Genomic DNA, 13,313 nt, shown 5'->3' on the forward strand with positions numbered 1-13,313 from the left:
TTAATCTATTAAACTCTTATTGCACAGAGATTGTGAATTATTACCTAATAAAGTGTTTCAACTGCGATTAAAATTAAAAATCTTGAAAATATCCATTAAAGGTCTCTTAAATGAATTAAATTTGCTTTCTACCCAATTTATCCTAAAATTGGGTCTAATTTTTGGTTAAAGACCCTAAAAATTCGAAGGTTATGCTAATTTCCCCAACAAAGCAATAATCATGGCATTTCTGTTTGAAGTACCATATATTTCCACTTTTTAAGGACATTTTCTTTTGTAACCTGACATCCTTCTTTCCTTGTATTGTAATTTTTTGACGCTTAGCTTTTATTTTAATTACTTAAACAATGAAATCAATGCTACATGCAGTCATGTTTGTGTCAAAATATGATAGGTTGGTTTTCGAAGTTTTTGAGCAATTTCATAATTTTTGATATAGTGAACCAAAATTGATAAATGACCCATCAAAGTTTAAGCCTGTCCTCTTCATTATAGAAATAGTTTGATTCTTTAGAAATTCGAAGACATCGACAAATTCCGTTTCAAGAGGAAATATCATTTCAACTTATTATCAAGACTGACCATCGCACCACCCACTGAGTACATAGCGTACTACCTGAAATCAAGTCCTTACTATATGTTACATAATTGTTTACATTCTCTAAGTTAATAAAATTTATTAAAACTTAATAGTTAATTTAATGAACTAATTTTAAACTAATTTCTTTTTTATTTAAAGGTACCTTTCTAGTATAAAGTTGGTAACCCATAAATTTTGCATTCATTCTCAAAAAAACTATCCAAATTTATCATAATATATTTTAAAGTATGTTTATCCCTACTAGAGTGTGAAAAAACTGTTTTCCTAGAGGGCAGTTGCTTTTAATCTGGTAAAATTAGCTCAAAAAAGGTTCAACCCTTTAACAAGATTATTTGGCTAAAATTGAATCCTTTTGGTTTCTAGAACTTAAATCTCCTTTTACGTCCATACAGAATGTCCGGGTTGGATTTCTAATCGTTACAGTGATTGACTTTGTCAATTAATAGAACTCTACCCGGGTTGAAAATGCTGATGTTAACAAAATATATTTTGTCCTCGTTTTATTTGAGATATGTAAAATAATTAGTTTTTGATCATTTTTCCAAGATTTAATCAAAAAGCAATGTCTCCCTCGGATAACCAAAAAAAACCAGGCTAGATAGATAGGGTTACTGTATTTTATATAAGTTCCGTGAAAAAAAAATTACGGTGTAATTAAAAACAATCATTACATAATATGAACAACATTTACACGTATAGGTAAAATGGTAAGCATTTTAAAGATATTTTTCAGGCTTTTCCAGGGGAAAAATCGGTCAGTTTTGAGAATATCAATTCATGGATAGATTTAAGTGACTTGTAATATTTTGTATTGCATTTGTACAATTTCTTACACACAGGCTTGCTTTATTCTCATATAAGGTTAAGCTTTAAAAATGTTTCAAATTACAGTGTGTCACTAAATAAGTGGACACATTTTTAAAGTAAAATCCTCATAATTTATGCCAAATTATGACTTATGACTTGATTACTTAATATTTCAATCTCCAAATAACCTATGCAATCATCTTGGGAATTGGATATCAATTGATTGAAGAGAGGATTGTAATATTATCTCAATTATTCTAAGCCCAATTCATTCAATGAGTTTTGAGGATTTGATTTTAAATAAAAAATTGTCCGCTTCTTTTGGGATAGACTGTACAGGCTTGAAACTGTTCAATAATGCTTCATTTTATTTTTCAAGTTATTTGTCCCCCGCCGCACACCCATGAGTTTTGATGTGAAACGAATGAACCCCTGGATATCCACAAAAATGACCTTGTTTTTTTACTAAACTCCTAAATCTGCACCCCTTTTGAAGTGTATGCACTCCACTAAATGATATCCTCAATACACTCTACTTACCCTTGCAAGACTTGAAAAATCATGACCAAAACGATCAATTTGCCTGATTTCGGACATTTATATCAATGTAAATACACCCATCCTTGACAAATCCCAATTCAGGTTTTCTCAGCTTATCTTGTTTGGCGAAGTAGGGACATCCAGAAGCAATGTTCATCTGCTTAGTTGGTCGCTTAAAGCTTGAAGAATTGACATCTGTATTGAAGGTTTCCACGATATTTCTTTCAGTATTATCTTGGTTAATTAGGGTAAAAGTGATATGTTTCTTGAACGGCCACTCAAGGAGAACATCAAATTCCGATTTCATTAGAACAAAATACAAGGATGCGTGCGTTCCTTTTCCAAGACCGTCTCCAGTTAAATACAATCTTGCGCAGAATTTATATCCATATTTAGTAATATAACAAGGAGCAGAGTGCAAAGCTGTAGTACGACCTATAATAGCTTGAGTAAATCGATGCTCTAGGTTATCAATCTTCCATATCATATGACCAGTGAAGGAGGTATTCTCGTGTAATTGATGGCGCATATCAACGCTGGCTAAATTCTGGCTAACATTGACAATTGTGTTATTCAATTGATCGACCTCTTTCTGATTCTTTTTGACTTGGTTATCGATATCTTTGAATTGTTGAGACGCAAAACTTGAAAGATTTTGAGTAGACTCATCTCCCTTAGACGGCATTTTTATAAGAGAAAGAACGGAAGTCATATGAATCACTGTATTCATGAAGCTCTCCAATACTGCATTGCTATCTTCCAAAACCGCATTCTTTGTTCTTTCAGCAGATGACTTTGCATCGTTCAATTCTTTGCTCACCTTTGAAATATCTTTTTTCATTTGTTTCACGTCGTCTTTTTTCTTGTTTTCATTTGATTGATATTCAGTGAATACTTCGATCTCTGGATTTCCTTCGAACTAAAAAAGAACATTAAATGAATACATTCTAAGTGACCTAGATATTTTCATATGAAAACAAACCAGATAAGAACATAAGGCTTCGATGGTCAAACTTTTAAGAACAAGAAGACAATTTTAATTATTTGCCAACTCTACAATTCTTAAGAAATTGCTCAAAAATACTCACAAAATCGTGAAGATAAGAAAATGTTAAGAACATCTTTGGAGTTAAAACTGAAAAAGTTAGACATAAAATTTTTTGGATGTTCTAATAAAAAACACGTTTTTTGTAAAGTCCAATAAAAAACACGTTTTTTGTAAAGCCCAAAATGATAGAGATGATTATGGCTTTTCAAACTATGCTAGATGATATGTTTTAGTTATCGCATTATACGACTTCGCGTGCAATACGAGAAAAATTTTATGAGCTCCGAGATTTTTCCGTAATATTTTTCCGAGCCTTTAGGCGAAGAAAAATATCGGTAAAATTTCGAAACGAGTGGAATATCGAGTATTGCACGAGGAGTGATGAGTCAATTCTTTTTTGCGATGCTCTCGACCAATCAAAACGCTGATATTTTTTTGGGTCGGCAATAATGGTTGATATCACAACTCAAACGAATTAAAATCAAAAAATTTTTGCTATGCAATTCGCTTTCAAAAATGGCTTCTTAATTACCTTTTTCTTTTCAGGTTCAGCTTTGCCATCTCCAAAATTCAATGATACATCCAAAATTTCAAAATTCGTTTCCAATTTCTCTTTAAAATTGACAAGGAAGGATTCTGAGCTCGGTACCACCCATAAAACTTCAAGATACTTTGCCAGCTGATCCAATAAATATATATCACTATCTTTATTGATCATGTATTCATCCAAGAAAACAGCTTTAGATTTGTTTTGAAGAATCAGTCTGAATAAATCCGGTCTCTAAAATTAAGAAATGGAAATTTTTACTAATGAAAAACGCATTGTCTTCATTCATTTTCGATAGTAAACGTATTATAACGTTGATTATTATATACCTGTAGGCAAAAACAGCCATTGGATAATTTCTGATATACTATGGCTATTATATCACGGTAGATTTTTTTTCAAATTTTGATTTCAAAGTTTGATTTTTTTGTCGCTCTTGTTGTTATCAAAGAAATTCATTAAATGAACAAATTTTATCAAAGTAATTAAGAAAATCATTAAAAAAGAAAAACATTCAAACGTTCGATTATGGGAATGTTTTGTGTGAAACGTTCGACTATTGACATAATTAGTGTTTTGTTTTTGCCTGTACCAGTGGATACCCCTTAAAACCACATACCCCTTAAAACCCACAATGTTGCATTTTTGGCTTTCATAACTACCAGATTTAATTTTATGTGGTATGTTCCACTTTTTTACAACCTCTTATAAATGTTCTTTCATAAAATACCAAATTTTAAGGATTTTAAAGATGCTAAAGTATCTTAAAATTCGAAGTTATTTAAAATTTTATCAAAAATCCCTTCAAAAAATCAGGTTTTTTGGACCTAGAAATTACACAATTGAATTTAAGGTCATAAAACCTATACTTTTTAGATACCTATACTTATGGTAGGTATGAAAAAATCATTTTCATCTTCGTGAATAGACCCCAACGAAAATGACAGGCCCTTAAAATTCTACTTTAAAGCACTTTTATGGTGATGATCAATAAAATCTGAAAATCAACTTTCTCAAAACCTGGTCATGTTGCATACCAAAATGTCACAAATTTGATGGAGATTTAGAAAACATTAGAACCATAGGTCAAAAATGAAGCGAATGAAGGTTTTGGCCTTTCGTAGCCGTTTTTGACGAAAAAACCACACACAATTGCATTATGGGCATGAAATCCTGAAAAATGAAAATATTGTTGTGGGAATGAATTTCTAGCAAGTCTTTGAACCATTGAATCACGAAGCAACACCAAATTTGTATCCATCAGCTTGAGTATCCCGTTAGCAAGGGTCGGACTTTGTGGTTTTTAGCCTTATTTTTGTAGGTTTTAAGGGGTATTTTGATTTTAACACATATTTTTGAGATCATTTAGGTACTAATGGTATATTCATAACATTAGTAACTTTACAGTGAATCACTGTTCAAAATTTGAGGTCAAAAGAACTTTTTTGTAAAAAGTTATTCGAGAAAAACCATTTTGTAGGTTTTAAGGGGTAAATAGCTAAAACTGCACTTTTTCACTTCCTCGTGAAAAACTGAAAACTGTTTTCTACAAAACATCACTGCTAGGGAAGACAATCATAGACAACGTACTTTCAACACAACAAGTTTCAGCCTTACACTCCAACTAAACAATGAGATAGAGGGTACCACTTTTTATTGTGGGTTTTAAGGGGTATCCACTGGTAGGTATATAATAACATATATTCAATAGGTGTTCATAGGTTTTCGTTGGTTATTGGATTTATTAACCCTCGGTGATGTATATCCAACTCGGCTTTGCCTTGTTGAATATTTACATCACCTCGGGTTAATGAATCTCAATAACTTTTACCCATTGAATATCTGCTTATTATTTAAATTGCAATAACCTTGTCCACGTCAAAAGTATGCAAAATGTCATTGATATCTTTTGTGTGTGAGAATTTTTCTATCGTTACTGAGCTTCAATTGGCCTTCACTTAACCCTTTAAGTCACAATGTCGTATATATCAGACAAAGGCTATGTAGGAGGGCGAAGCCCTCGTAGGAGTTAGATTGGGCTTCATTGTCAAGCAAAAAAAAATCAAAAGTGAGTCTTTCCAGCGAGATTTTAAGTCAAAAATGCAAAGAAATGCAAAAATTTGACAAAAGTCTACTTTTATAAGATTTTGACCGTTTTTTTGACCAGTTTTGGTCAACGAGTGATCCAATAACCTCCAAATTTGGCCCTGCTTTACTTGATCCCGTCCTCCAGCGAATTAATTTGAAGTTTTACCAATGGGCACTTTTCTATCATTCAGGCCCCAACCCACTCTTCCTAAATTTGGCGGCGCTGAAGGGTCATAAAAGAAAGAAGAGACTCTAAGCTATCCAACGAACTATAAACGAGCTTCTAACTCTTTCCAGATCTGAAAATATGAGCTTTAAAAGTTTGAATTAGCGATTTGCTTTAAAAAACTAAGAAAAAAATGACCGTGGTACTTATAGGGTTAATCTGTGCTGTGAAAAGTAAGCCTGAAATTCGATTGCAATGACGCAAACATTTTTTATTACTATGACAAACATTCGTTCATGCGACATTGCTCTAGTGAAGGCATTCCTATTGAAGTAGCGTCCCGGGGTGAGGGCAGAGGGTGTACCAGCAACTGACGGTATATAACAAAAGTTAACAATCTTTCCTGGATTTGCTGAAATTTTCACCGTTATATAATGTCCACCTTCACAATGCACTTTTCAATCTTGAAAAACATACCCTTTACCGTCGCACTCACCCGTCGGTCAATTTTCCTGACTGCCCCCCCCCCCCGGAGTAGCGTATTTTATTGCAATTGAATAGACGTCAAATTGCAATATCCAATCGATACGACCTTTAGTTTTTCAATTGCAATTGTCTTCACTTATTCACTCGCAAGAAGTACTTCCTCTGATTATCCAATTACAGCTGCCTTACTTATTTAATTGCTATTGCTTTCACTTATTGAACTGAAAAGTTCTTCGCTAGTTCCATTGCAAATGGCTTCGTTTATAAAAGTTTTGCTTTATCAATAGGTTTACCTTCGCCTATTCGATTGCAATTGTAATTTTTATTAAATTCTATTTACAATTGCGTCGACAATTTCAAGTATATGCGCTATTTCAATTGCAAGATTTTTCACTTTTTGGATCGAAATTAATTTCATTATGTCCCTTGAAATTAACTATGATTGAATTTGATTTGCAATTTTATTGGCTTATTCAATTTCAAGGCCCCTGTGCTTGAAATTGAATACTCCAATAAGATTGGAAATCAAACGATTATTTCAATTGCAAGATTATTCGCTTTTTTTCAATTGCAATTACCTTTTTTGGGTCCATTGCAATTGCCTTTGCTTAAATTTGACTTGAAATAGCATTTTTTTATTCAATTTCGAGTACATGCACATGTTCAAGTGCAACATTATTCACCTTTTTCAATTGCAATTACCTTTTTTGGGTCCATTGCAATTGCCTTTGCTTAAATTTGACTTGAAATAGCATTTTTTTTATTCAATTTCGAGTACATGCACATGTTCAATTGCAACATTATTCACCTTTTTCAATTGCAATTACCTTTTTTGGGTCCATTGCAATTGCCTTTGCTTAAATTTGACTTGAAATAGCATTTTTTATTCTATTTCGAGTACATGCACTTACTCAATTGTAACATTATTCGCCTTTTTCAATTGCAATTACCTTCTTTGGGTCCATTGCAATTGCCTTTGCTTAAATTTGACTTGAAATAGCATTTTTTTATTCTATTTCGAGTACATGCACTTACTCAATTGCAAGATTATTCGCTTTTTCAATTGCAATTACCTTTTTTGGGTCCATTGCAATTGCCTTTGCTTAAATTTGACTTGAAATAGCATTTTATTATTCAATTTCGAGTACAGGCACATGTTCAATTGCAACATTATTCACCTTTTTCAATTGCAATTACCTTTTTGGGTCCATTGCAATTGCCTTTGCTTAAAATTGACTTAAAATAGCATTTTTTTATTCGATTGTAACATTATTCGCCTTTTTAAATTTCAATTACCTTTTTGGGTCCATTGCAATTGCCTTTGCTTAAATTTGACTTGAAATAGCATTTTATTATTCAATTTCGAGTACTCTTAGGTGCCAAATAAACGGGCCCCCCCCCGCTTGTTAATTTTTCCAATTTTTTCCAACCCCCACGGACGCTATTAGGACCACCCCCGTTTATTAATTTTTGAAAAAGTTCCCAGATCCCAAAAGGAAAGTTTCTTGTTTTACACTAAAAAGCCTAAATTTAGTCTATTTTGACCCTTTTTAGGGTTTTTAAAAGTCCATTTTCCAACCCCCCCGGTAATTAGGTCCCCCCCGTTTATTTGATTTGAAAATTTTTTCCAACCCCCCCATTTATTCGAACCCCCCCCCCCCGTTTATTTGGCACCTAAGAGTACATGCACATGTTCAATTGCAACATTATTCACCTTTTTCAATTGCAATTACCTTCTTTGGGTCCATTGCAACTGCCTTTGCTTATTCAATTTTGAGTTATTTTCACTTTTGTTCCCGAGATCAAATTTCGCGAAAACGCGTGAGATTCCTGACTCGCGGAATTAAATCCACCTCAAAATTTTTTAAATCGCATTTTCAGCAGAAAAACCAGTCTAAAATCTCCATTTATGACAAAAAATGGCTATTTTCCAGCTGTTTTCAGGCTTGTTTGCGAAATTAAATCCACGGAAATTTTTTCAAAACTCGACTACAGAAAATGCAGAAAATTTCGCGATTTTTTTCGCTCGCGAAATTTAATCCGATTAAAGTACGACTTCATTTTATCCGATTAATGACCTTAAAGCGCTTAAACAGTTGCCAAAAGAAATTCGTTCCTTTAAATGCAACCACTTTTTCCTTTTAAAAATAAAAGTCAACAATTTCATTGAAGTAAAAGATACATTCACGCACGGGACGGCGTACCTTCCATTTAAGAAAGCTAAGAATGGTTTGTAAAAGGCTTAAAATTAAAACAAAAATACAACATACCATGAATTCTACCATGACACCTGATTTACGTAACGTTAACGTACTCTCCGATGAGATTGCATCCTTCATAGTGTTCGATTCAACGTACATAACTTTTCCACTCAAATGATCGTTTTGCTTGGCAAGCAACATGGCTTTCTCACGAAGCAAGATTGTCTCTCCTGCTCCAAAACCGGGAGATATAATGATGAGCCGACTATGGTCACTGTTCAAAATAGAAAGCTGCAGTTTGGAATAGAACAAAAGACTGTCTGAATGGGAGATCGACTCGTAAGCCGATTTTATATGTTCAGACCAACAGGAAATTTTGGTTTGGGATGGAATATATTTCTTTGACATGTGCATAGGAAAGATAATAAATTTCAAAGCGTTTCTTAATTGTCCCAATGATTCGGTATCTTGAACCAGAGGAAAATTTTTGATAACATTTTCAAGCCATGTCTTCAAGCAGGTATTCATAGTAATGTGATGGTGATCAGGTGAGGAGAGTTCAGCGATATTTTTTCCTACGCAAACAACTGGAAAGAAAATCCATCCTGCTCCTAGTTGGTCCCCTAACTGTTCCTCTAAAAATTTGTGAGATTTTTCAAATTGCTCAAAAACGTTTTCACTCAATTTTCTCTTTACATTGACGTTAATGATAAGCTTTCGTGACCAGGAGATTATGAAAAGGTCAAACTCTTTGACTTTCTTGTCACTACCAGAATTGATATTCGCTAGATTTAAAATGACAATTTCCCGCAAGATATCATTCATTTCCATCTCCCATAACTGGTCAATAAACCATTCTTCAATGTTTTCACCGCGGATATCACTAAACTGCATTTCAAAGAGCCATTTCAAAGCAGGATCCTCAACCAGCGATGTCTTCCCAAGAAGGTTATCAACCATTTTCAATACATTGTTTACATCATCCTCCTTTGAGAGTTCTTCCAATAAATACCTTAAAGTATCATTCAAAGGAAGATAACTAAAGCAAGACGCTAAGAAAGTTTGAACATCACATGTCGACTTGCTTTCAATGTGCACAAATGATTCCTTTGAATAATCAGACAAAAGATACATGATCTTGATATTCAAAATCCAACTACCAAATTTTGCTTTGCTAATTCCAATGTCTTTATTCGCTTCAATTACACATACGAAAGCTTTTAATTCAATTGTAAACCAATACTTTGGTTGGTCCCTTTGCAAGTTATTTGCAATGCTTTTCAATCGATCTTGAATATTTGCATCAATTTTCTTCGTCGATATAAAAAATGGAGGGATCAAGATGGGATCATGTTTGGTGGGAAGAAAAAGGAAGGAATCACCATATTCTCTTTCCAGAAGAAGCTCTGCAGCCTGTATAGGGTCATTGAAATTTTGACCATTTCCTAAATTAAACCGTTGTTCATTATTTTGAATGGATGTTGTTTGGTTTAATATCTGCTGATAAAGAGATTTCGTCGGAGTGCATTTAAGAGCATCAATAGCCTTTGGCCTTAGCTTCAATGTATCTTGATCAAGTTTAAACATCGTGTTTTTATTTTTTGCTTTTTCACTACAATAATAAAAACAGAGAAATCAGGGTTAAGGTGACTCCTATAGAAATAATCCAGCAAACTCGTTGACTGAAGTTTTTTCTGTCAGAGTGTGGGTAAGAGTCGAGTCTTCCTAAAAAGTAACAATTCCGACCATTAAACTGACCCTGGTCCCCTTAGTGATCCCCGTTGCTAGGAAAAAAAGCTCGTTTTCAAGGGTCTGCAACCGTTTGTTGAAAATGGTCAAAATTTTGCAAAAAGTCCTAATTGATAACCAATGCGTGTTCTGAGGTTTTTTCGTACTTAAATAGAGCTTTGAAGTTGAAAATTTTCTTAAAAACTGAAAAATTAAAAAAATCGGATGGATAAAATAAATCGATTACCCGAAGGAGTGAATTTCACGATTCGAAAAAAAAACAACACTCAGCACATGTACGGCTAAACTTTCAGTGATTGTTGAAAATTTCATGACAAACGGCCTTTCCGTTCTTCAGAAATTTGATGTAAGAGATTGAAAAAGCTGTTTTAATGTTGCGAAGCTAGAAAAATGTCAAAAAATAAAAAATAGACTTTCACAGCTTTTCAATGAGACTTCTTAAAAGTTCAATCGTTCAGTGTCCCAAACAGCCATTAAAAGTCAGCTAGCACTAATGGCGAATCGGGCGAATTTAGAACTGTCCCTACTTACCAATTCACGTAAGTAATATTCTTCCTTAGGGAAACTCCCTTTGGATACTTCAAAAAGTCTCTAGAAAGTGAGACTCGGGTATGTGGAATACGTACAAAAAAAAAAATTCACATTTTTGCATTTTTTTCTCTATAGTAGCCTTCTTATAACTTTCGGTTTTTAGTTGTCTTCCGTAAATCAACTAACTTTACAAAAATCGCGTGCTATCCGAAAGGGTTGACAGCTTATTGTGTTTAAAGACCCGAAGGCAAGGGGTTAGAGAGGAAACTATCTTCATTTACCTTATCGGGGAAAAAATGTCGGGTATTTTTTCCCCGATAAGGTATTTCGTAATTCGTATCGTTCATTATATTTATTCGTTCCAACCCACATAGAGTTTCCACTCAGGGTTCCCACCCACAAGGGCTTTCTACTCAGGGTTCCCACCCCCAAGGGCTTTCCATTTAGGGTTCCCACCCACAAGGGTTTTCCATTTAGGGTTGCCATCCACATAGGGTTTCCACTTAGGGTTCTCACCCACGTCCCCATCCACTTAGGGTTCCCAATTAGAGTTCTCACTTAAGACACCACCTTCTCACAGACCCACTCGGATATCATCCCCAGTGGAAAATTATACTCTTATTTTTGTACCTGATGAAAATAACCAGATAAGCGAATCCTCAAAATAGTGTGCTAATTTTTCCATCCCCACAGAATTTTCTGACTCGAAAACAATACACTTCAAATCCCCAGCCGTAAAAAAACATGGGAATATCAATTCTAATCGAGTCTCAGTCCATTGTTTTTACCCCCAGTGGCGGAAAAAATCCTACCGGGTCTGTTAAAAGGAGGTGTCTTAAGGTTCCCACTTAGAGCTTCCGGGTTCCCCTCCAACTTTTCAAGTATGTCCCGTGCAAATATCCAACTCCCTTTGAAAAAGGGCCAATTTCGTTCATCCGCCAACCGTGAATCATCTCAACGTTCCCAAGTTTCATCTATCAGTAGAGCCTTCCAAGTCTCATGGAAAGTTTCACTTTTAAAACAACAAAGAAAACTTCCCATACACATAACATGCTGTAACCCATAATGCAGTATTTTGTTTAAAATAAAATCTATCAACAGAAACGTGTATTGAGAAATACGAGACAAAAAATAACAGAATAACTCGTTTTTCGTGGTTTTCCTGATAAAACCTATTAAAGATGAGAAAAGGGACTTCTGAAATGAACTCTCTGTTTGCATTTGATCAAACTAAATATTAATCTATTTTTTATAAGAAATAGCAGTATCTCTTGAGAATGCTTATGAATAAAGTATGTCAAAGGAAAGAGTAGGATAGCCTGTACCAATCTCAAAAAGGTTGAACAATATTCACATGAGGGAACAAGTGCAAGTTCTCAGTAAATTACGAGTAACTAAAAAATAAAAAGAGAAATGTAAAAGTTTGTGTTCATGAATGTCATCATCATGTCTTGTCAAATAATTTCGGAAATTAATCTTTTACCAGCTTCAAAATGTAGACGTATTATATAATTAAAATGATAACTAGTGGTATCGTCACGACAACCGTTTAATTTGCATAAAGAATGCCTTATATCATGATGATAAGCTAAATATATAGAAGTGCGTTCATTAGAGTACCTAATAGACATCAAAGATATAAGATTTTACAGCGGATGAGGTTTTTTACCATATCGCATGTCGCAGTCCAAGGTCTTCCGGGGGGGGCTCATATGTAAGACCCTCGGAATGCGCTGTAATGTAAGGGTGTACTTTTGATAGAGTGCACAATAAGGGTCTTCTTTCAGCTGGATACACTATGAGTTTGTTTGGGGACGGCTGACTTGCAAGTTTAACAGTAAAAATTTGATGAATCTTTATAGTTTTGACTCGCACCAATTTTGATTTTTTAAGGCTCATTTTCAGGCGGCTTCAGTAAAATAAGATATGAATTCAAAATACACTGTAAGGGTCAAAAACGTTCGGTAAAATTCAATGTAAGAGTACCTTTTCACTGCTTATGGGGTGCATTGTGGGTCCGATTTTGAAAGCTATTTTTTTGGCGGCACAAGCTGTCGTTTAGAAATTGAGTGCCCCCCCCCCCCAGGAAGGTGTTAAGAGAGTCAAAAGTTTTAGTTTAATACAGTAGCACTGTCTCTGTCTTTTATTTAACTTGGTTTAAGAAAACTGGAAGCTTAAAGCTGATATTTAGGGATACAAACAATTTAAGTTCGGTACAATATTCATACCGAATTTCGGTTGAAACAAACCAAACATAAAACTGTTACATTTTTTGGCCAAGTTGACCTCTTTTGTTCATTGTTCATTGAGGATGAAATGAAACGATGAACAACTTGGTTTACCACACACTCTCCCCCCCCCTCATCGAAAAATATCTTGTGGGCGCCCTAAATGGGTAGGTCTCAGCCAAAAAAGAAAAATATCCCAAAAATGCTCGCTCTAGTTTGCCCAAATTTTGGCCGACAGCCATGAAAAAAGGTATTCGTGCAAGAAAAATGCCACTTATGATCCCGCACTTAAGCGTTTTGAGTCGAAAAACAAAGTAGAAA

At 34.3% G+C, this 13,313-nt stretch overlaps 1 protein-coding gene across 1 annotated transcript; it reads right to left on the reverse strand.

Moving 5' to 3' along the window:
- Positions 1 to 1,927: 1,927 nt before the first annotated feature.
- Positions 1,928 to 10,092, reverse strand: LOC136802788 (uncharacterized). Its single transcript, XM_067059552.1, has 3 exons — positions 8,554 to 10,092; positions 3,529 to 3,777; positions 1,928 to 2,867 (listed from the first exon to the last, which is right to left on the reverse strand). The coding sequence occupies exons 1-3, from the start codon at positions 10,069 to 10,071 to the stop codon at positions 1,983 to 1,985; spliced, it is 2,652 nt and encodes an 883-aa protein (XP_066915653.1). The 5' UTR covers positions 10,072 to 10,092; the 3' UTR covers positions 1,928 to 1,982.
- Positions 10,093 to 13,313: the final 3,221 nt, after the last annotated feature.

The sequence above is a fragment of the Clytia hemisphaerica genome, unplaced genomic scaffold (genome assembly GCF_902728285.1).
Source record: "Clytia hemisphaerica strain Z4C2 unplaced genomic scaffold, Clytia hemisphaerica genome assembly, whole genome shotgun sequence".
Lineage (NCBI taxonomy): Eukaryota > Metazoa > Cnidaria > Hydrozoa > Leptothecata > Clytiidae > Clytia > Clytia hemisphaerica.